This window comes from Lontra canadensis, unplaced genomic scaffold, assembly GCF_010015895.1.
Source record: "Lontra canadensis isolate GAN:19392208 unplaced genomic scaffold, GSC_riverotter_1.0 scaffold35, whole genome shotgun sequence".
In the NCBI taxonomy this organism is placed as follows: Eukaryota; Metazoa; Chordata; class Mammalia; order Carnivora; family Mustelidae; genus Lontra; species Lontra canadensis.
Genome location: NW_022631029.1, coordinates 8,136,169 through 8,158,558, shown reverse-complemented (window position 1 = coordinate 8,158,558; position 22,390 = coordinate 8,136,169). Strand labels below are relative to the sequence as shown.

General features: G+C 61.6%; 1 protein-coding gene across 2 annotated transcripts in view; it reads right to left on the bottom strand.

Moving 5' to 3' along the window:
- The window catches only part of BSN (bassoon presynaptic cytomatrix protein), a 90,606-nt gene that overhangs the window by 4,423 nt on the left and 63,793 nt on the right, over nt 1-22,390 (bottom strand). For both annotated transcript variants that reach the window (XR_004383905.1, XM_032868062.1), the window contains exons 3-7: nt 20,703-21,587; nt 13,146-13,592; nt 6,050-12,679; nt 1,225-3,295; nt 130-923 (exon numbers count right to left, since the gene is read on the bottom strand). Coding sequence is in view for 1 of the 2 variants with exons in the window: in XM_032868062.1 (XP_032723953.1) it covers nt 130-923; nt 1,225-3,295; nt 6,050-12,679; nt 13,146-13,592; nt 20,703-21,587 (10,827 nt within the window). In the remaining variant the exon portion in view is untranslated. The remainder of the gene's footprint in view (nt 1-129; nt 924-1,224; nt 3,296-6,049; nt 12,680-13,145; nt 13,593-20,702; nt 21,588-22,390) is intronic.

Sequence of the window (22,390 nt, the reverse complement as noted above, 5' to 3'; positions counted from 1 at the left end):
AACACAGAACCCACTGCTGAGATACTGTCCGATGACCCTGCCCACGCCCAGCCGGGAATCGAGGGCACATCCGAGCAGCAGCTGCAGCTTCCGGCCTGGGTCGGATCCGCGTGCTGGAGCCCTACTTACCGGTCCTGCTGGCTGGGGGCCCGTGGCTGTGGTGGGGCCTGGCTGCGCCTTCCCTGCTGGCTGGCTAGTGGCAGGGGCCGGGCCCCGGGCAGCTGGCTGGCCCTGCTGCTGCAGCCGAGCCTGCGCCGGGGCCTGCTGGGGGGCCTGCACCCCAAGACCTTGCTGTTGCTGTGGCTGCTGCTGCGTCTGTGGCTGGCGCGAGACCGTGGCCGAGGGGGTCTGCCTCGATGGGGGCGGCTGTGACGGCTGTGGCCCGGGAGCTGCCTGCCGACCTTGTGGCTGTGGCTGGGGTTCTGGCTTTGGCTGCGGTGCGGTGGGCCCCGAGTGGGCCTGTCGGGAGCCCTTCTTGCTGTCAGAGGCATGATGGTACGCTGATGGAGCGCGGGATGGCTGTGAGTATTCAGCGGAGCTGGGGTACCCAGGCTGACCCTTCTTCTGCATGGCCGGGCCGGGGCCAGACTGAGGGTGAGGCCGGGCCTCGTGGCGACCCAGGTCCCGAGTGTGTGGTTTGGCAGCACGCCGGCCCGGCTCCTCGCCAGCGTGGCGGCCTGAGTGCCGCCCGTGGTCACCGTGGTGCCGGTGTTCCTTGGCTGAGGCGTGGCGGCTCGGGCCACCCTCATCATGTGGCCACAGGCCCTCCTCGGGGGGCTCATCGTAGTCGTGGTAGCTGTGCCTGGCAGGGCCTCGCTTCTGGGAGGAGGAGACTGCATGGCCCCCGTGGTGCCTGAATCGGTCAGAGCGGGCATCCCGGGGCTTATCAAACCAGTCTGTCTCCTCCTGGCCCAGGTGATACGCTTCAGAGACCAAAAACAGAACACCATCAACCCCCGGGCTGGCCGCAGGGGGAGGCCCAGCTGAAGCCATGCAAGGAAACCAGAGAGTAGGCGCCACAGCCACAAGCATTAACACTAGGCCCCCAGCCCGCCCCCCCACAACCAGGGCCAGGGCGCAGGAGGAGCCACCTGCAGCAGGGCCCCCACTGGAGGAGGCGCCAAGTCAGGCCCCTCTGGGACATCTCAGGGCCCAGGGCCCCATGGGTGGGCAGGCCCCCCGGGATGCTGAGCGGCTGCGGAAATCACCCCTGGCTGCCATTACCTTCGCTGTCGGAAACTACGCAGTGTGAGTCGTCCAGGATGTAGCCCTCCTCACGCTTATACGTGTGGGCCCGAGGCCCGTCCTTGACGTGCTCCTGGACGTCAGGCATGGAGTGGCTGGAGCAGAACTGTGGGCAGCTGTCCCCAGGAGGAAGCGTGCCGCCGGCAGGGCGGGGCCGCCCCAGGGGGCTGACGGGGCTCTCCTCTTCAGAGGTCTGGCTCCGCATGGGAGGCCGGGCCCGGCTGTGGGCCATGCTCAGGGACGAGGGCTTGGGGCCCGCTTTTTGGAGTCGCTCCACTGCTTCCCGTTCCCGTTCATATCCTTTGCCCCGGCCACCGAAGTCATGGCTGGACAGCTTCTCCCCACTGTATGCAGAGGCCCCCCGGGACCGGCTGCTCCCTCCATACATGCGGTCGTCCTCCTCCACTGGGTCCCGACTGGACACCCCGTAGTACCTCTGCTGCTCATACACGTTCTTCTTGAGCCCGTAGGTGATTTCGTCCTGGAACTTCCTGCCCCGAGAGGCCAGGCTGCTGCTGACAGCGGGGGAGGGGTAGGAGGCCAGATCTGACTCCACGTCCTTGGCCTCTTCGATAGGGGAGAACTTGGAGATCTTTTGCTCCATGCCCTGCTTCCGGTGTTTGCTGCGCTTTGAGGAGATAGCCGCTGGTGCCAGGCTCTTGGACGGATGCTTGGGCCCCATGGGGCCTGGACCATACTTCTCCGCTCGAGTCCCGTGTCTGTAGTCGCTGTCACTGTAGTAGTGGGTGCTGGTTGGTCGGCCATTGGTCTCCATACTCCGGTGGTGGCTGCTCTTCCCACGGGGGTCATAAGAATCCTCCTCGGATTCTTCCTCTCCTCTGGTGTAGCAGCAGGGCAGGACAGGCCCCTCCAGGAGGCCTGGTTCTGCGGGCTCTTTCCCAGGACGCCCGCTGCTGCTCGGCCCCAGGGGCTCCAGTCGCTGGCTCTCAGGGACAGTGGAGGTGCTGTCCTTGGTCAGCTCACTGATGTCGTCAATCATCACGTAGTTCCGGGGGACATTCTGCTCCAGGCTGGTGTAATGGGAGTCAGCGGGGTAGGTGGAGGCTGAGCTCAGGCTCACGCTGCTACGGTCACCGGCCCGGGGCAGCTCAGCAGCTTTGCCTTGCTCATAGCTGCTGCTGACTGCTGGGCTGCTGTAGCTGGTTTCAGACGGGGCTGAAGACATGGCCACGACAGGGCTGGCGATCACCTCATAGTTAGTGGGCACCTTCTGTTCCAAGTCAGCTAGTGATGTCTGGCGTGGCTTCTGGTGGGGGGCGCGGCTGTCGGCTGGGACTGAGAAAAGAGCGCTCTGTGTGGTTGGCATGGGTGTTTGGGCTGTGTAATGGCCTGTGGGACGGAAAGGCTGTTGGCCCGGCAGGCCAGGCTCAGCTGAGTAGGTGCTGCCGGGAGGAAAAGCAGGTGCTGGGTATGTGCTGCCAGCGTAGGTGGGTGCTTGGTGGGCCAGGAATCCATTCTGAGTTGACCCACCACTGCCTGCAGTATACTGAGGGGCCGGTGGGAACCGGGGCTGTTGGAAGGCAGTGGGGCCGGAGGGGGTGGCAGGAGCAGCGGCAGTGACAGGGAAGTCTGCATACTGGCCGGCGGGAGTGGCACAGCCCTGGAGCCGCAGCTGGTTGAGCTCGCTGTCCGACAAGTAGTCACGATGTTCGCCGAGCCCGCGCAAGGGCGGGTAGTCACGGCCGCCCCGGTCTTTGGCCAGAGACTCTTTCCGCTGCGTGATGCCCAGCTCCAGGTACTTGAGCTTGGCGTCGATCTCCTTCTCCTCCTCATCCAGCTCTGCTTGCTTCTTGCGCAGCTTGGTGGACTCATGCTCCACCAGCCGCAGGTCCCGGTCCAGCTCCCGGAGCAGGCTGGCCTTGGTGGCAGGGACAGCGGTGGGCCCCGCCAGCCCGTGCTGCAGCAGGCTGGCTGCATACAGCTGTGGGGGGGCCTGGCCAGCCAAGGGCAGGTGAGCCTCCTCTGGAGGGGGGCTGGGCAGTGTCCGCTTCACCTTGCGGACCAGGCCGTTGGGTGGCAGCGCCGACACCTGAGACAGAGGGAAGGGCGGGCAGCACTGAGACCCAAGGTGTGGGTGACTTGGTGGGGCAAAAGGTGGAAGAGCCCTGGCTTGGGTTGGGGCAGAGGCTTGCCCCCATACAGTGGGTGCTCTGATTCACCAGGCAGCCTTGAGGCCGGCCCTGTCCCCGCACTGGTGGAGATCACCGCTGTCCAGCGATCCTTTCACAGCCCTTCTCCCTCCCAGCACTTAGGGCAGCAGCAGGGGAAGGGAGGACCAGGTGCCCCTCTGTGCTGGTCTCTAGGACTGGCCTGCCTCCGAGAACCTCTAGCACGCAGGGGCTCTGAGAATCCCTGCCCTGGTGTCCTGAGGGCTGGCCACTCTCTGTCTCCCACGGAGTGTCCTGGGGTGAGGAGGGTACAGTCTGACTCTGGGGTTAGGTCTAGCAGCCGGTGGGGACCAAGGGCAAGTGGAGGGCCATGGACAAAAATGGAGTGGCTCCTGGGTGCCCAGCAGGCTCCCTAGAGGATCATGGGAAGGGGCACATGCTGACTATATGTCAGTTACTGTAGGCTCTGGGTCTTTTCCTGCCTCCTGCCGTACTCCTCTTCTAAATGACCCATCCAACTAGCTGCCCTGTGCCACCATCTGCCAAACCCTCTGCACTATGCTCTCTGCCTGGTCCTCAGTTCCTTCCACGTCCCCATGAGCCGCCACTCTCTGGGGCTACCAGCTCCCCTTTAGGGCCTCTCTGGCTCTATCTCTGGCTGCATGGCTTCCTGGTCCAGGCTTCCTAACGCTTCTGTCCCCCTACCCTCCAGCTTTCCTTGCCTGCCCTGATGTTCCACATTGCCTGAAGGTCCACGTCGCTGGAAAGCTTACACTGGGGCCTTTGTCTCTAGCTCTGAGCCTTCCCAAAGTGCCCCAGGCCTTTGTGTTTTCATGAACCACCCAAGTCCCCAAAATACACCAGAGCCTGACATTGGGCTTCTTGCTTTTCACATTGCCAAGAAACTACATAAAAATCTCCGGCCCACTCTCACATGTCATTATAAAGGAAATGATAGTGTGTCCCAGAACTTAGAACAATGAGTAGGCCTTTAATAATAAATTTCATGGGGAGCCTGGGTAGCTCAGTTAGTTAAGTGTCTGCCTTTGGCTCAGGTCATGATCCCAAGGTCCTGGGATCAAGCTCCATGTTGGGCTCCCTGCTCACCAGGGAGCCTGCTTCTCCCTCTCCCTCTGCCTGCTGTTCCCTCTGCTTGTGCTCTCTCTCTGCCAAATAAATAAATAAAATCTTTAAAAATGAATAAAGAAATAAATTTCACTTTGGACATGGAAACCACTGTGGGGCTTGAACTCACAACCCTGAGATCAAGACCTGAGCTGAGATCAACAGTGGGACGATTAACTGACTCAGCCTCCCAGGTGCCCCTATAAATGTTACTTTTTGAACTCTTCACTCTATTGTTCACGTTTTGTTATTTTGGTTGCACACCACGAGTGCCCATCATGGTGAGGCACCACAAGGGTGAGGCACCCTGACTCCTGATTCCATCACTATGCTCTCTGGCCTGCACACCCCAGGGCTCTCCACTACCTAAGCTCATCCCTTCCAGAATGCCACCTCGAGGCCCCACCCTCTTCTCTGCATCACACCCAGGAAACAGGTAGACATACCTCACTGATGCCTCCAGTTCCACCCTTTTCCCCCAGGGCCATCGTGCGGTCTTTCAGCCCATCTGCCCACATTCTGCCCAGGAAGCTTTCTGAAATACTCATCTTGGGGCACCGGAGTGGTCCGCTCAGTCGGTTAAGCATCTGCTTTCGACTCAGGTCTTGATCTCGGGATCCTGGGATGGAGCCCCACAGAGGGCTCCCTGCTCAGTGAGGAGTCTGCTTCACCCTCTCCCTCTGCACCTACCCCCCACTCCTAGTCTCTTTCTCAAATAAATAGATAAAATCTTATTTTAAAAAAATACCCATCTTGCCGTCTCTCACCTGCCTGAAAGCTGCAGAGGCTCCAAGGGCCTACAAAAAAGCCCACATTCCTCACCCTGGTTCCCCAAATCCTTGGCATTAGGCCCTTGCACCTCCCATCTCCACCTGCATGGCAGCCGGCAACAGGGCACCTCGCCCAGTTGCAGGGCACTCTTTGGCAACTAAAGCCACAGGCAGTGGTAGGTTCATGCTGCAGGGATCCCTGCCTAGAGGAGCAGACAGGAGTGTAAGCAGATTTACTGAGGGTCATAGAGGAGCAGGGGACAAGAGAAGACCAAGAGCACACTGCAGCCTGTTGGGATAGACCTTGAAGGCCAGGCCCGGGGCTTGGGCTTCCTGTGGGGCCATGGCAGCCAGGACGGGGCTGGGTAGAAGGGAGCAGCCCGGCTGGGTCAGCGTTGCTGATTTTCTAAGGCCACATCCACATTGGAGGTTAGGAATGGGAGGGGCCCGGTCTGGGGAGGGAAGTGCTAGGGGCTGGATCAGGTACGGCCCTGAGGAGGCAGTGCTGAGGGAAGGCTGAGGTTTCCAGTGGCGTCTGGATGGGTGGCTATGGGGGCAGGGCACGAGTGTGTATTTGTCCAGCTGTCTTTGCCGGGCTACCCACTCCACCAGGTGTGCACTGAGGAAGGTCTAGTCCTCATCCTCAACTCCTTCCTCTGGGCTTCTGGAACTGGAGGTGACTCCACCGCCCCCACCCCCCCAGGAGATACCCCTCCCTGTGGGGCCCTCAGGCTAGACAGAGACCCCTGTCCCACCCTGGACCAGGCCCTGTGCCCATACCTGGCTACCCAGTCCCCCCTGGTGCTGGTAGAGGGAGAACCTCTCTTTGGCAGACTCCTCGGCGGTGGGGCTGAGGGGCTTAGGGTCGGACAAGGACCGCTGCAGGGTCTTCATGGGGCGAGGCAGCGTCTGCTGGCGGAGAGCACTGTCAGCCGTGAAGTGCTTCTGGGGACTCACGTGAGCCTTGTTCAGCCTCTCACTGGAAGCAAAGGAGGTGTCCAGGAGTCGGTGGGGGGACAGGGGTGAGACCGGTGAGTAGAGGACCTGGGGGGACTTGGGAGGCTGGCGGCTCACGAGCTGTGACAAGGACTCCGGGGGCAGCTGGGCCTGGTAGCCAATCTCCAGGGGATCCGGCTTCTTTTTTTCAAATCTGCCCAGGGGCCCCGGGGCGATGATCTGGATGCCAGGCAGGTAGGGGCTGATGGCGGTCGGCCCTACAAGCTGGGGCCCAGCCACACCCTGGGGCTGCCCCTCGGGCTCTGTCTGGCAGGCCAGGCTCTCCCCACGCCCAGTCTTCTCTGGCGCCGAGATGTACCGTACAATCTCCACCTTGGGGTCGGTCGCGGCCGTGATGTGGATGGCCGGAGAGACCCTGGGCAGCTGGTCGGGCTCCGTCTGCACGGAGCAGTCACTGATGGTCTGGATGCCCACGCTGCTCATGGCCCTGGCAGTGGCAGCCGCAGGGGATGGCGAGGCAGCAGCATCATGCTTGCTGTCGGAGCCCGAGTCTGAGTGGCGGGAAAGTCGGGACCGGCGGCGGCGCACGGGCTGCTCCCACTCAGCACTGTCCTCGTCGTCCGTCTGCACGCTGCAGTCAGCGCTCCGCCGCGCCCGGCGCCTCCGGGTCAAGAGGTAGCGGCCCTCCCCCTCCTCGTCGTCCGTCTGCACACTGCTGTCCGCGATCCTCCTGACCGTGCAGGGCTCGGGGCCCGACTCCTGCTCGCAGGCATCGCGCAGGCGAGGCATAGAGTGCCGCTTCTTGATGCCGCCGCGGCCCGCCTCCCATGGCTCCTCAGTCTGCAGTGACATGTCCGAGGCGGAGCTGGGGAGGCCCCGATGCAGCCCGGGCCCCTCTGGCCCTGCCACGGCGATGAAGGCTGTGTGGCTCAGAGGTGGCCAGTACTGGCCATTCTGAGCCAGCTCTGGGGCCGCGGGGGGAGGCCCCCGGCCCGGTGCCTCGCAGGCGACGGGGAAGGGGGCCTTCTGCCGCTGCTTCTGCTCTTCTAACTGCTGCTGCAGCTGCTGCTGCAGCTGCTGGATCTGCTCCAGCTGCAGGCGCTGCTGCGCCAGCTGCTCCCGCTGCAGCGCGAACTGAGCCTGCCGCTCCTCCTGTTGCTGCTGCAGCACGTGGTGCTTGATGGTCTGCAGCTCCTGCAGCTCCCGCTGCACTAGCAGCTGCTCTTCCTCTCGGTGCCGCTGCAGCTCCACGCGCTCCCGCTCCAGCTCCTCCTGCAGCCGCAGCTGCCGCAGCTTCTCCAACTCCACACGCTCGCGCTCCAGCTGGAGCAGCTGCTCCTGCTGCTTCCGCTGCCGCTCCTCCTGTGCGGCGTCCTCCTTCTCCAGCCCAGGCCGGCTGGGGGCCCCAACGCCGCCCCCCAGAGCAGCATCTCCAGGTGGCTTCTGGGTGGCCAGCGGGGCCGGAGCTGGGGCTGGGGCTGCGAGGGCCTCCTTGGCGGCGGCCGGGGTGGCCGTGGAAAGGGGCTCTTCCCGAGCCACCCCTGCAGGCAGCTCTGGCCTGGGTGTGCCCCCAGCCCCCGGGGCCTTGGCAGCCACGGGTTTCCCCAGGTAGACAGGCCCCTCAGCAGGTGGAACACTGGAAGCAGCAGGGAATCTGCTTGGTGCGGGATATCGGTACACCCCGGTGGGCCCAAGAGGTATCCGGGGGGCAATCACGGGCATGCGTGTCAGGCTGGTGAGCGGCACAGCGGTGACTCCGCCAGACACGTAAGGCCTGTACATGCCACGGCGCACCATGGGCCGCAGGACTGAGGCGGGCTGGGTGGTTATGGGCAGTGTTGCAGCAATTGGAGTGTTGATAGTTGAGTAGATCATGCCGTCGGCGGCACGCACGGTGGCTGTGGACGGCAGCAGCTGTCTGACTGCCGTTCCCTGGCCTACCGCAGGCCGATACTGAGCCAGGCTCCCAGGACTTGGGTGGCCCTCCGGGAAGGTGGGGTTCCCAAGGAGGCCGGGTCTGAGGGGAGCCAGACCCTGCGGGGCGCTGAGCCCAGGCCCGGGCTGGGGCTGATACTGCATGAGGTCAGGGCCACCGCCGCCACCACCGCCATGCCGCCCTCCATACTGGTCCATGGAGTTGAGGGCCGCACACATGCGGCTGATCTCGCGGGCAGTGGTGGCACTGTACTGAGCCAGGCTAGCCTCCTGGAAGCCAGCAGCATCTCCCCGCGGGCCATACCTGTGGTCTGAGTAGATGTTTGACACCGAACTGTAGCGGCGCATAGGAAGTGGGTGAGTCAGAACGTCCGTGGGATGACGCAGGTCTGTATACGAGCCATACTGCAAGCCCTGCCCCAGGTAGCGTCCATCCACAAAGCCCAGGCTGTAGGAATGCTTCAGCGAGCTGAGGTCCACAGCAGAGTCTCGTCCGGGGCCCGGGAAGAGCTGCCCTATTCTGTGTGCATGGTAGTTGAGGCCCGCCTCAGCCAAATTGGTGTCAGACATGGAGGAGTAGAGCCTGCCGTGGAGGCCCTGTGGGTAGGGCCTCTGCTCCTCATGGGGCCCGGGCCCCGCTACCCCCTGTGCCCTGTAGGTGGGGGGCTCGGGAGGCTCCGGGTCCCGGGGACTGTAGAAGGGGCCGCCGCTCTGGCCAGGTGGAGCGATGTCAGCCACACTCTTCTCAGGGGCGCTGGGGGTGGGGTGGAAGGTGCCTGTGCAGCTACTGCCAAAGGGGAACTTGTAGACCATGTCACAGCACGCCATCTGGCTCTCAGGCCTCATCCCAGTCAGGTCCAGTGCACCTGCAGGCTCCTCGGGGAGCAGTGTGGTCACAGTGCCTGCTGCGCCCTCTCCCATCTGCACCACCACTGTGTGCGGCTTCCTGGCACCGGGCAGAGCATGTGACCGCAGCTCTGCGGGGGCAGCCCGGTGGGGGTCAGTGCCAGGCTCTGGCATGGGACCTGACTTGAGGCCAACACTCTGGGCAGTGCCCATCTGAGTGATTAAAACGTCCCTTCTGGCCAGAGGTGCTACCTGGTTGGGCAGGTTATACCTGGCAAACTTGGCCTCCCTAGGTCTTCCACGGGGCCCGCCTCGGTATGGGGCCGTCTGGACGGCCTGTTCTACCTGCTTGACCTGTGCCAGACATACTGGGCTGCCTGCACCCTGGCCAAAGTCAAGCCGGCTCTGAAAGGGGTCTCCATAGACCACAGGCTGCTTTTGCTGAGCCATGAGCACAGATGAGGCCATGGTGATGCTCACGGTGGTGGAGGTGCTGAGGAAGGCATGGGTCTGCTCCTGGGCGTTGAGGTTGATGACCAAAGGCTGCACGGCAGTCGACTGCCGTCCTGGGATTGGATCCAGGGCAAGCCCATACTTCCTTGCTTCCACGGCAAGAGAGGTCAGGTCCATGCCCTGATCAGTAAGGATGATGGGCGTGGGCTTGACAGCTGTGCGGAGGTCTACCACAGCACTGCCCGGAGGCCGGGGGCCTGGCTCCACCCTAGATGTCCCGGGGACAGAGGAAATCCGGCACAAGGAGATGTTCTCAGCAGGGAGGGCGCCCCAGCCATATACTGCCAAGGGCCCCTCCGTACCAGCGCTGGGTGCCCGTGGGAAGCCGGGTGGTCCAGGTGGCTCTGGGGGCTGCTGGGATGCACTTGGAGGTGTCGTCTGGCTGTAGCTGTGGGCGGTGGGCTGGGTGTCGGTGGGCGAACAGACTGGGGAGGTGGAGGCACTGGCATGCACCATCCTGGTCTGGCTGGAGGCATCTGATGCCAGAGTGATGACCATAAAGGGGGCCTCCTGAGAGGACTGCTGCCAGACCAGGCGAGGGGTGCTGGGTCGGTGTGGCGTTTGTGTGCCCTGAGCCACCATGGGTGCCGGGCTTGGGGCCCCAGGGGTCCGAGGCATGTCCAAGGCGGGAGTCGGGCTTGGCGTCTGTGTAGAGAACTCGGCTGTGGCCCTTGGCCCCAGCTTGCCAGGGGAGAATGTGGGACTCTCTGAGGGAGAAGATGGAGAGAGAGGTGGGCTGGAGCCGGTGAGGTAGGAATACCCCCGGGAGGCCTTGTGGGGGCCGCCCTCCCCATCACTCACGCTCAGGGGCTTGTCTCTGACAGCCCGCCCACTGACGGGGCCACTGAGGGCCTGGGGTAGCTCCTCAGTTTGGGACCCATAGTTGGCAGTGGCTGGGCTCTGTCCATAGCTGTGGCCTACAGAAGATGGTGAAGGGCTGCGCTCAGAGCCTGCTGGGGAGGTGGGAGTCATATAACCTCGTGGCAGGCCGGCTGGACAAGGAGCCACGGCTGAGGTGGCTGGGGCGCCAGGGCCCTGGGAGAAGGACACGCCTACCTCCTTAGAGGCAGAGCTGGGGGACGCAGGGGAGCTGTGAAGCTTGAGGGGGTCCTGAGGCTCCTTTGCAAAATGCTGAGTCACGCGGACATCAGGAATGACTCGGCTGCCACCACTGTCTGAGGAGGTGGAGCCGGAGAAGGACACGGGGGCTGCGAGCTGGGTAGGACTGGTGCCAGGGGTGAGCGGCCCACCATTTTGCTTCATCGGGTCCATGTATGCACTATCCGCATTCAGAAACTGCTTCTCCTTCTTCTTGTCCTCTGCAAAGGCCAGGTCCCGGGAGGAGGCCTGCCTCATGCGGGCAATGCTCTGCGATGTCTGCAGGATCTCCTCATACACCGCCGCCCCCAGGCTGGCCGCTGGGCCCTCGGAGGCAGGCTGTGCGTCGTGTTCATAGTCTTGGTCGGGGGTGTCCTGGTACTCAAAGGTGCCCTGGCTCCGCGGGCCGCAGGGCTGGGAGGGGCCACCGGCCACCTGCCCCTGCTGTCGCTGGAGCAGCTCGGCCTTGCGCATCATCTCCTCGTAGGCCTCTTCTGCGCTCTTGAGGGGCCTGCCGGAGCTGGGAGGAGCCGAGCTGCCCTCGGGTGCCTCCGTCGGCGAGTAGAGGGACATGAAGGTGGGCAGGTTGTACTCGCTGCCCGACTTGTAGAGCCTGGTGGGGCCGCCATCCAGGGCTTCGGCCTCTGAGTCGAGGGAGGGGGAGGGCGAGTACTCAGAGCAGGAGGAGCGATGGAGCTCCTCCATCTCGGCCGCCTGCCTCAGCTCCTCCGTCGGGGAGGCGTCCTCGATGGGCGACAGGTTGCTCGGGGGAGTCTTGGAGCGCTCCCGCCGCCGCTGGGCCCGCAGCTCTTCCTTGTCCCGCCGGGTCTTGCGGGCTGTGCTGCGGATGCGCTGCTGCTCCACCTCCCGCATCTTCTCCTGCTCCCGCAGCAGCTCCTCCTCCTCCCGCAGCTCCTCCTCCTCCGAGGAGTCCTCGATTGTGGGCAGCAGGGGCCCGTGGGAGCGGTGCCGGGCCTTGCGCTGCTGCTTGGCTTCCTCCAGCCGCTGCCGGCGGCTGGGGCTGCTGTCGCTGTCCTCCTCCAGCGAGGACAGAGAGGTGGGAGAGGTCCCCGAAGTGTAGCTGGGCGTGGAGGCCGGCAGCGTGGATGAGTGTTCCCCGCGGGAGCGGTCCTCGGGCGAGCCCGTCAGGCTCTCCATCTCCAGCTCGGGCTCCCGCTCCAAGCCGGGGTCGGGGCCCTGGCCCAGGTCTAGCTCGTGGGCGTAGCTGCCCGTGCTGTTGAGCTCGATGGTCTTGAAGCGGCGGAGCCCGCCCTGCAGGGCCCCAGTGCCATCCCCGGCCTCCGCTGGGCCTCCCTCAGAGAGCAGCTCCTCGTAGCCCGTCGTGGCGTTGTGCGGCAGCCGCCTCTTAGGCGGAGCCCCCTGGTCTTGACTAGGCTCTGGCCGCGGCCTGGGGCCACCCTTCTGGGCAACGTGTTTGGCCGGGCCACGCCCAGAGGGGGCGGTGTCTTCCTCCTCTAGGTTGTCTTCCTCCGCGCTCATCTCCAGGATCTGCCGTCGCATGAACTCCTCGTCAGTCAGCTCTGCTGCCCGGGCTGGGGGCTGGGGTGGGAGAGGGGACAAGCCACCCTCACTGCTGTCCTCCACGTAGTCGTGTCTCAGCTGGCTGCCAAAGTCGTCCGAGGACTCGGCTGTGTCCGGCTGCTCCCTCTGGGGCCCCCACTCCAGGGAGTCTTCCTCCTCCTCCAGGATTTCCTCCAGCTCTTCATCCGAGTCATAGGCCTCCGGCATGATGGACAAGGAGTGGGGCCTCCGCTTCTGCTCGCCAGCACTGCTCCTGGGCGGCTTGCTCGGCTCGGCCCGGGGGGCTGGGCCCTGGGCTTCCAGTGAGGGCCGCATGCTGCTGCCCACCTTGTGGAGCTCGGAGGGGCTGGGCGGGCGAGGCCCCGTCACCCCTGCGCTGTCCAACTGCTCCACCTCCTGCTGTACGACGCCTGTGATCTCGCTCTGGGAGCTGGAGACGCCATCCGAGGAGTAGCCTGTGTCGCTGAGGCTCTGTGGGCTCCGAGACAGGTCCTGAGAGTACGGCTTTCCCGCCAGCTCCTGCAGCAGGGTGAGAAGCAGACTCTTGACTCACTGCGGCAGACAAGCTCGCTGGGGAAGCCCAGCCCTCTCTGTCCACCCCGAGGAAGGGGCCCTCCAGCTCCCTGTGCACCATGGCCCACCATCCTCCATGTGTCTGGCCTTGGGAACCCCAAGCAGTCGTAGGTTCTCAAAGAGCAACTCTATGAGGTTGAATGGTAGCAAAACCCACCAGAGCATTCAACTATGTGTCAGACACAGGACTAGCCTAGAACTCACAGGCTCCAGGCCCACTGGGGCCTCATCCAGGCCTCCCTTACCTCCTCCATGGCCCCAAGGGGCCTGCACCAGGGGCCTCATCCAGGCCTCCCTTACCTCCTCCATGGCCCCAAGGGGCCTGCACCAGGCCTACATCCCAGAGAACCAAGCCCTTCCCTAGACTAGACCGCCTGAGAGATAGGGTTCCCAGGAAGTGAGTGGGACTGACCTCCGACTCCCCAGCCTTGGGGGCTTCTGGAACAGCCTTGACGACAGGGGTGGCAGGTTCAGTCCTTCGGGGCACCGTCTTTCCTTTGGGAGTCCCAGGGGGCAGGGTAGTCTCTGGAGGGGGTTTCGGCCCAGGCTCGGCTTTAGCTGGGATTCCTGTCTTCTTTTCCTGGGCACCGCCCAGGGTCTTGCCGGGTTCAGAAGCCCTGGCGGGCTTGGCCTGGGGGCTGGCCTTGGTGGACAGGGGACTGGCCTTGGCAGGTGGGGGGCCTGATGGCTGGCCTGGTCCTTGTGGCCCTTTCTGCTTTGGAGGGGCTGCTCCCGTCGCCCGGAGAGGGGCCCCTGCGGGGGGCTGTTGGGAGGCGGGCAGCGGCAGGGGGGTCGGCTCCCCCAGGCTGCCCTCCAGCAGCCGCTTAGTTTGGCAGTTCAGACAGAGCCACTCGGTTTTCTGTAAGGACATGGAAAGGGAAGGGGTTGATGAAAATCACAAAGACCTTTAAGTACTCAAAGAATGTTTCCATGACTATTTCTGTAACCGTAAGCTAGAGAACGTCTTCTAAAGCATGACCCCGAAGGCACAAGGAGAAAAAGACCCCACATGACAGACCTCACCATCCTTCAGAGTTCAAATGATAAACCAAGAAGAGGGGTCCCTTCCTCACCCCATAGAGAGCTTTCTTACCTGGCCAGAAAAGGAGACCAGCCGGGGAGGGGAGGCTACAGGCAGCATGTGAGTCTGGGGAAGAGGGGGGGCTGGTGCAGAGTCCAATAGTCCAGAGCCCCTGAAACCAGGAGTGGCCCCAGACCCAATCCTTCCCCATACCCTTCCCAAGTAGGGGCTGCAGACTCCTGGGGCCAGGGGAGGCTGTCTGGAAGAAGCCCTGCTGGGAGGATGGGGCTGAGTAAGTCCCTCTGCCCACACCCCCCAGCCCAAGTCTCCCTGTCCAAGGTCAGCAAAGACTCTCAAGTGGAAGCCGCCTCCTGCCCGCAGGGCTCAGGGTTAGTCCTCCGGTGGGGACTGTGTATGCCCACACTCAGGCCAGGGGCCCTGCTTCCTCCAGAGCTGGGTGGAGAACAAACCCTCAGCCATCTGTCCACCACCCTCAGGGTCATCCCCTCTGTCAGGCTCAGGGCTGGGGCCTGGAGAAGCAGCCAGGACAAAGATGGACACTGAGGTTGCTGGCAGGAAGCGTTTCTGGAGTCCGCAGCCCCAAACCGGTCATCCAAGTGTGACACAGATATGAGTGGTAAAGTTCCTAGAATGCCAGAAACGCAGTCTGATTCCCCCAGCTCCAGCTGTCTATACAAGGGTGAGGTCTGAGCATCCCAGGCCCTAAGGGGGTGATTTCTGTAGCCGGTCAGAGGCTGATAGGGGCATGTCTCCCAGAAACTTCCTCCAGAGTCAGGACTCCTTTTTGCCAAGACCGGAGGCCCTGTCATGGCCCAGAGAGGGGTGAGGTAGGAGAGAGAATAACCACATGCCTGTGCCTGCTCTCGCCCTAGAGGAGGGAGCAGAGACTCTGACCTTCCTGCTGGTGCTCATCCCACGTGGCCAGACACTTAGGCTCCTACCAGCAGCATGGCCACTAGGCTGGGCCATTGAGGAGAACCACAAGAAACAGAACCACAGAGCCAGGAGACAGGGCAGGGAGGTGGCCCTTGACCCTCACCAGCCCAAAGTGGGCAAGCAGCCTCAGTACACTGACCTTGCACACTGCCCCGAGCCCATGTCAGATCCTAGCCCAGCTGGCAGATCCTCGGAAGCATGGTGCCCCCCGAGTGCCTGCCCTCAGCCTGGCATCCTCAGGCCACTATGGCAGAGGCCACATCAATCATTCTGCCCTAGTTTCCTGCCCACAGGGCTACATATCACATCTCTGGCCTGGGCCCCAGCAGAGGCCAGGCCACGCAGGTGGGAGGTCCCTGGTGTATGTTGAAGGATAGGCTTGCTCCACGGCCTTGTTGCTCTGGGCCTTGAGATCATTCCCTGGATTGGAGCTGCAACTCTGCCCTGAGGCCCCATCGCCTGCATGGGTCCTAAGCAGAGGGACCCAGTGATGGAAGGTGACCCTTCACAAGTCCTATGTGTACTCACCCTGTTCTCTGCAGGGCCGGCCTTCACCCCACTACTGACCCCTGGGCACCTTATCTGACCCTCTGTGTACCCTGACACAATCCCCTAGGAAGCAATGGGTGTTGGAATTACTTGGCTTGGTCACCCCTAGGGGTGTCTGGGGAGAATGCTAGACAGGCTGAAGCCAGGCCCTGAGAGAGACGGGGCGCGGAAGAGCACAGAGCCTGAGCTTGAAATCCTGCCCATGTGCCTCTGACGTCCGCTGGGGACACAGTGGAAATCCCCCTGGGTCAGAGGACTGTGAGAGGACAGAGAGACCCTGGCAAGGTAAGAGGGGTATAGGCAGAGGCCAAGCGAATTCTGGAAATGAGAAAAGCCCCAGGATCAGCAAGATGGGGTTAGGATCTGGGCCAGACCGGGGGAAATGGGGGCGGCCTATGGCAATGCTGTCCTGATTCCACTCTGGGTCCCTGCACAAGGCCATTCCAGGCTAGGCCTCTGCAGGTTGGGTCATCTGCCCTGGCTCGCCCTGGTGGCTTTGCAACCTCTTCCCCCTACTGGTCTGCAGACCCCGCCCCAGACGCAACAGTCCCCAGTGAAGCAAGGGCACCTTGGAAGGATGGTCTGAACGGAGAGAGACCTCATGAGAGAGACCTCACGCCAGGGGCTCAGAGCACAGCCTGCTCACCTAAGCCCAGAGGCCCAGCCCCGAGCAGAGCACGGCCTTTGTGGTCACACGCTCCCCAGGGTTTTGTTCTTTCCCATGCTATTCACGGAGGTCACCAGGCTGCAGGAGGGGCTGCCCGGTTGGCCCTGTTGCTCCTGGCTCTGCTGTAGCAGTCGGCAGGGAAGGGAGGGAAGGCAGGCAGGGGGAGGCATGGGAGGTAAGGGCTAAAAATAAACACCGGACCTGGCTGCTGGAGGCCCTGCGGCAGCTCTCTGGGTGCAGAGCGCTGGGGACTGGAGGGGCCTGAGGAGCCCTGGCCCCAGACCTGAGTCTTCCAGGGAATGCGATTGGGGTAAGAGGTAGGCCATGGGGAGGCTCTGTGCCTGGGGGTTGGAATAGAGGTCCTGATTTCTTTTCTCACTCCGCTCTCATCTCTGCCCCCTACAGCATACCCGCTCTGCTCTGCCCTACCCATTCATTCCATTATTCCACTCATTCATTTGTTCATTCACTCTCCCCTTTAGGGTCTATCCCCTCATTCATTCGTTCACTTGTACACCTTCTCCTATATTCTTCTGTCCCAGCGCCACCCAGCTCCAGCCTTCAGGGAGCTGCTGCCTGCTTCTCCTTTGCCTGTCCCCCTTGGCAAGTGGGCAGGGGATGACCTGGGACCTGGGAATGAACAGTGGGAGGCTTGATGGCCACTAACCCTTGTCTCCCTCTGCCCAGTTCCTTTCTGGGGGCAAGAAGGTAGCCCCCAGGGTAATCACCACCTCATGGTGGGAGGTGAGGTCAGGGTGAGGAAGGGGAAGCGAGCTGTCTGAGAGTTCGTGGCATACCCCACAGGCCGACGAGCCTTGCTATCTTCCAGGACCACTGGCTACTGTGCCTCCAGGGCCAAGGTTGCCCGGTGAGGTGGTAATGGATGTTGGGCACCCTCCTTGCACCTCCTGCCACGGTCTGAATGACCACGTAGGACACGATCTGGGTATGTAGAGCTGGCCCATGTCAGTCTGATTACAGTGATACCACCCCACCTCCAGACGGCTGCGGGGCCCAACGTATCCCCATCCCCAGTCTCACTGCCAGACAACAGGCAGCAGGCAAGAAACCCAGAGAAGGGGTGCCCAGACATAAAGAGCCCAAGACTCAGCCCCCGGACTACGGGCATGACTGTCCCCAGTGCTACTGTTCTCCTGATGCTGCCACCCTGCCCCTCCCTGTGTCCGGACATGCTTAAGCTTCTCCTATCTGGGCCTCTCCTCCAAGAAGAGGAACCCTCCCTGACATCCCCAGCGGGCGCCTTTCTGGTGGGGCTGTGCTCTTCTCGTGTCCATTCCCATGGGGCCTCCCTCATGAGATCAGGGTCTTGCACTGGCCACAGGGTTGATTCACACCCAGAGGGTTGGGGGCCGACGGGGACTCCTTCCCTGCACGGAGACTGTCTGTCAGGACACTCTGGTTCCAATTTCCTGACTGTGTGCTCAGCCTTGCCTAAGTATGTGAAGTATGGTGTCTCCGCTGGTTCTCTTAGAAACCTCCATGCCACGGGGAGGAGACAGGCCTCCTGAGATCACGGTCCCCAGAGACAGCTGCTGGCCTCTCGCCTGACACCCTCGTTTCAGCCCTGCCTCACGTGAGCCCAGGCCAGCCCTGCTTATCACAGGCGCCAGGCCCTTTGCCCAGGGAGGCCCGACTTCTCAAGGGCATGGCTGGTATTTTGGCAATTATAGTAAGATCAGAAACCGGCGGTGTTACTATAACATTTCCAATTCCACTAATTTCTTCACAAACTCTATTTTTAACTGAAAGCCAATTAAAAATTAAGCCAGAGGGTACTATTATCCTTCAGAAAGATAAATAGGTAAAAAATTTGGAATCAACAACTCTTAATTATGAAATGACTCACTAAATAGCACTATGGTTATGTTTTTTTCCCCCCAGAGGAAATTTCAGAGGGAAAGGGGATCTAGTTCTACTGCTTCCTTCATTGTATGGTCTAGACTTCTTGTCTAGAAAGAAGGTAAAAGGTTTTACGGCTCCGAGATGTTGAAGAAAATTCCAAACACAACAGCCCGGAGAGTCGGCTCTGGTCTCAGGTGGAGCCAGAGCCGGTCTAATAGGCGATCGGGGAGCTGGCCGTGAGGCTTCCTCGTCCATCCTTCCCTCAAGCTCTGGGCCTACATGCAGACACGGGTCCCTCTGCCTCACACTCAGCCCAGAGACAGCACAGTCATTCCAAGCCTGGCAGGCCAGCCTCGGTGAGCCAGGTGTGGGAGACACAGCCAGGGCAGACCCACCCCTATCTGCCGGCCTGCCACCTCACTCCCAAGGCTCGATGTGTCCAGGACACCCACTGAGAAATCAGGAGCCTCTAACCAAAAACACACAAAGTAGGTCATAGGGAGGCACACAACTTCTCTGAATGTCAAGTGGCCATTTGCTGAGGGGAGATCAAAGACGGCCCGTGGCCTGGTTATAGTGAAGAAAAGCAACAATGCTGGTGGGAACCATGGGAGGCAGGCATCATGGCTGCCCACCCACCCCTTCCCCAGGAGTCCCCTGGAGAGCAGCATTAACAAGCAGGGCCATGGGGCGCCTGCACAGCTCAGGTGGAGATGTGTCCGACTCTTGGTCTCAGCTCAGGTCACAATCTCAAGGTCATGAGTTCAAGCCCTGCATTGGGCTCCACGCTGGGCATGGAGCCTACTAAACAAAAAACAAAACAAAACAAAACAAAAAGAAAAGAAAACCAAGCAGAGCCATGAGGAGAAAGGAGTTAGAGAATCTGGGCTACCCTGACTGTTGTTTGGAGCAAAAGGCAAGGAAGCAGCGGCTTTGGGGTGGGGAGAAGGTAGGACCAGAACCCCCAGCACCTCCCCTGTCAGGCTCATGGAACCCATCAGATGCTGCGGGGGCAAGGGTGGTTCTGGCCAAGGAGGTGGCAGGGGCGCAGGACATGGAGACAGCAGGACACGCACGACAATTTTCCTCAACGTCTCGGAGCTGTAAAACCTTTTACCTTCTTTCTAGACAGGGAATCCAGAGCACACAAAGAAGGAAGCAGTAGAACTAGATCCCGTTTCCCTCTGAAATTTCCTCTGGAAAAATAACCTGGGGCAGGGGGCGACATGGGCTATCAAGAAGGAGAAGCTCCAGAGTCCGGGAAGGGGACACCCAAGCAGCTGGTGAGCGGCTCGGATCAGAAGCCAGGTGCTCACCCGGAGTCAGCCTGTGACTGAGACATGCTCAGGCACAATCAGCCCTCCCCCTGGCCTGGCCCAGAGGCTGCTGAAAGGAGCTGTCAGGAATGTTACATTCCTGGGCAGAGGCAGTTTTCCCTTTTCCTCTGTGCACATCCTGCTGCATGAGGACATGTGGGCCAGGAGGTCTCTCTGGGATAAGGGGACTCACAGTCCCTTAGCATCAGGGTGCCCCATCGTGCCCCAGCATCAGGTGGCAGTGCTATGTGCCTGGCAATCTCCAGATGGGAGCTCCTCTGGCTCCCCTGGGTGACCCCTGGGTGCCATCTCCCCACCCCAGCTAGCCAGGCCAGCTGTCCTCCAGTGAGCTACTGGATCTAGGGCTTAAAGGGTGGTAGTATGGGGCCTGGAGGGCCACATGGTCATCATCTGAGGAGGTCACTTGTCTTCATTAGAGTTGCCTCTTTCTGCGTGTTGGAAAATATGGTCTATGACAGCCAAAGCAGTCTTCCCTATCACAGTGGGTTGCTCCAGTGGAGGCCTGACCCAAGGCAAGTCAGAATAAGCTACCAAGGCTCTCCTGCCCCACCATGGACCACGCGTGCCTCAGCCTAGGAGCCCAAGGGCACAGGCAGCTGCCCACGTGCAGGAAGAAAGGCTTTGGCTTGACCATCTCCTGAGGGGACACAGTTGGGGACGCAGCTGCCTGTCAAGATGAGCCAATCGCTCATCTTGTCCCCGTAGGGCAGAGTGAGTGAGGGGAGGAACAGAAGCAGCCTCCAGGTCCAGGCTTGTCCAGCTCTGCCCAGGAACCTCAGCACCTTCTGAACCGGCTAGGCTGGGCTCAAAGCTTTGAGAGAACACTGGGCCTCCTGTTCTTGTCCATCCAGGTCTACACAGTGCCCAGAGCCCTTCCTGGGACCAAGGACTGGAGGAAGACAGGCCCCAGCCTCAGAACTCCCTCAAACTTCCCTATGGGTAAGAAGAACGTCTCTGAGCATCCCCACAAGCAGTGCCAGGGAGAGCCAGGCCCAGCCAAAGGAAAGTATGTGGCCCAAAGACGATGGCTTTGACAAGCGGACATCAACATCTGGGACCTCAGAAGAGGCGATGGAGGGTGGATTCCTCCTGGCTGGGCTGGAGCCACGGCAACGGGGCACAGCCCTCTGCCTAACAGCCCCTTCAACGCCCTGGGTGGGTCTCAGACTGAGGGCAGGACCGGACCTCAGGCTCTTCCTACCTGAGCAGGGGAAATTAGCATCTTTCATTAGGCCAAGCCCATGAAAGCTGGGAATGGGGCGGCCAGTTCACGGACTCCCAAGCCTGTTGACCCCTGGGATGGGCCCCAGGACACTGGTCAGCCGGTCAGAAGCAGCAGGCACCCTTCCCCTGTTCCCTGAGCCAGTCAGTTTTCTGAGTGGAACAATAAGCCGGGGGCAGGGACAGAAAAGGGAGCATAGCCCCGCTGTGGCCATGTCAGGACAGCCTTGCAGTGGCTGAAGACCCGGTTCTCTACAGCCCTCTCTGGCTCCCAGGCCTCCCGTGCTCCCCATCACTCCAGGTCCTGGCCCCTCACCAAGGCCCTAGGGCACACGCTCGGTCCCGCTGTCTTACCTCTACCAGGTGGGGCGTTGGGTTGAAGCCACACAGGTTGCACACCTGGAGCTTGCAGGTGGTACAGGTGTTGTAGTTGGCTGGGCCCTTGCTGCCCACGTTGAGCTCAGCTTGGCACAGTGGGCAGGTGGCCCTTTCCTTCGGCGTGGTTTTTGGCTTGGCAGTAGCCTTGGTGGCCGCCTGGTGTTCCGCTCTGCCATGCTTTGGACTGGTTGTTCCCCCAGTTCTTGCCACGGCTGCAGGCCCCGGCCCAGGACCTGTTCTAGCTCCAGGCTCAGTTTTGGCTCCAGGTGCTGGCCCAGGCCCGGGCCCTGAGCCTGGGGGTCTCGGGCCAGCCTCCTTGCTGGCATCACTGAAGACGATCTTGGGTGGCCCTTTGCTGGGGGCAGCCTGGCCCTGGGGTTCAGCCTCAGGCTGCACAGACATGAGGGTACTTGCCTGGGTCAGCAGGGACGCGCCGAGGCCAAAGAGCTTCCCAGTGAGGCCCTCCTGGGTCTGCTCAGCAGCACCAGGCCCCGAGGGTACTGTGGTGGCACTTTTGGCCAGGGCCTCTCCTGCCGGTGGCCTGGGCTCTGCTGTTGAAGGCTTGACGGGAAGAGGGGGCTGAGGAGACGCCCTCCCCACCTCCGGAGAGGCAGCTGCTTGGGCAGGCCCCGGCACTGAGGTGGCCCTGGCTGTCTCAGCCTGGCGGGGGCCAGACTGTGGTCCCCCTGGGCCCTGCGATCTCTCTTGCTCTGGCTTCCCCAGGGGCTGTTTGGCTGGGGACTGGGCAGGAGATAGGGCTGGGGAGTGCAGCTGCTGCTGGCTCTTGGAGCGAGGCGCCGTGGTCATGTCCATCCCCAGAGCCCGCTGCATCTGGCAGTTCAGACAGAGCCACTCCTTCACCTGAGGAGGAAGCATCAGGGTCAACAGGGTGGTCAGGACTGGTGGTACCCACAGCTCAGCTCCCACAGCAGGCAGGGCCAGCTCCGAGCACAGGCAGGAGCGGCAAGGCCCGCTCAGATGTTTCTGGGCCAAAGGGACCGAAGGCACGGCCCCCACCCCTGGGAGCTGCCAGGTGCCTGAAGCAGAACACGGGCAGTCCCACACTCCCCACCCCCCCCAAACACCAATCTGCTGTCTGCCGGACCCCCCTGTGCAGGATCTCCCCCCTGCCCGCAGGCTGTACGTCTGATCTGTGTACATCATTCCATCCCCACAGCCTCCCCCACCGATGACACCCCCCAAAGCCTCCAATTGGTCTCTCTCCTTCCCTTGTTGCCCTCTTTGGGCCATTTCCACACAGCAGTCAGCCTAATCTTTTAAAACATAAACGAGGATGGAAAGGATGGCCTTAGTACAGTGCCTGGAAGGCAATCAATGTTCAATTAAAAACTTGCAGAATGAATAGAGAAATGAAGAGTAACAGGAGGGAGAGGGAGGCACAGAAAATAAATGAAACTATGGCCCCTGTCCTGGAGGAGCTTGGAGCATCGCAGAAGGCACAAGACGGATGCGGACAATCTGGAAAGCTAAGTAAGGCCATGTCAGTGATGATGTAAATAGAATGAAAAAGACTTTTTTTTTTTCTTAAGCAAGACACATTTTTTAACAAAATGGGATAATCTGTGCCTCTAGAACAAACAAGCATGTGTTGCTATTCCTGTGAGGGACACGGACTTTCCTCTCTGCATCCATGCCTCGCCGAG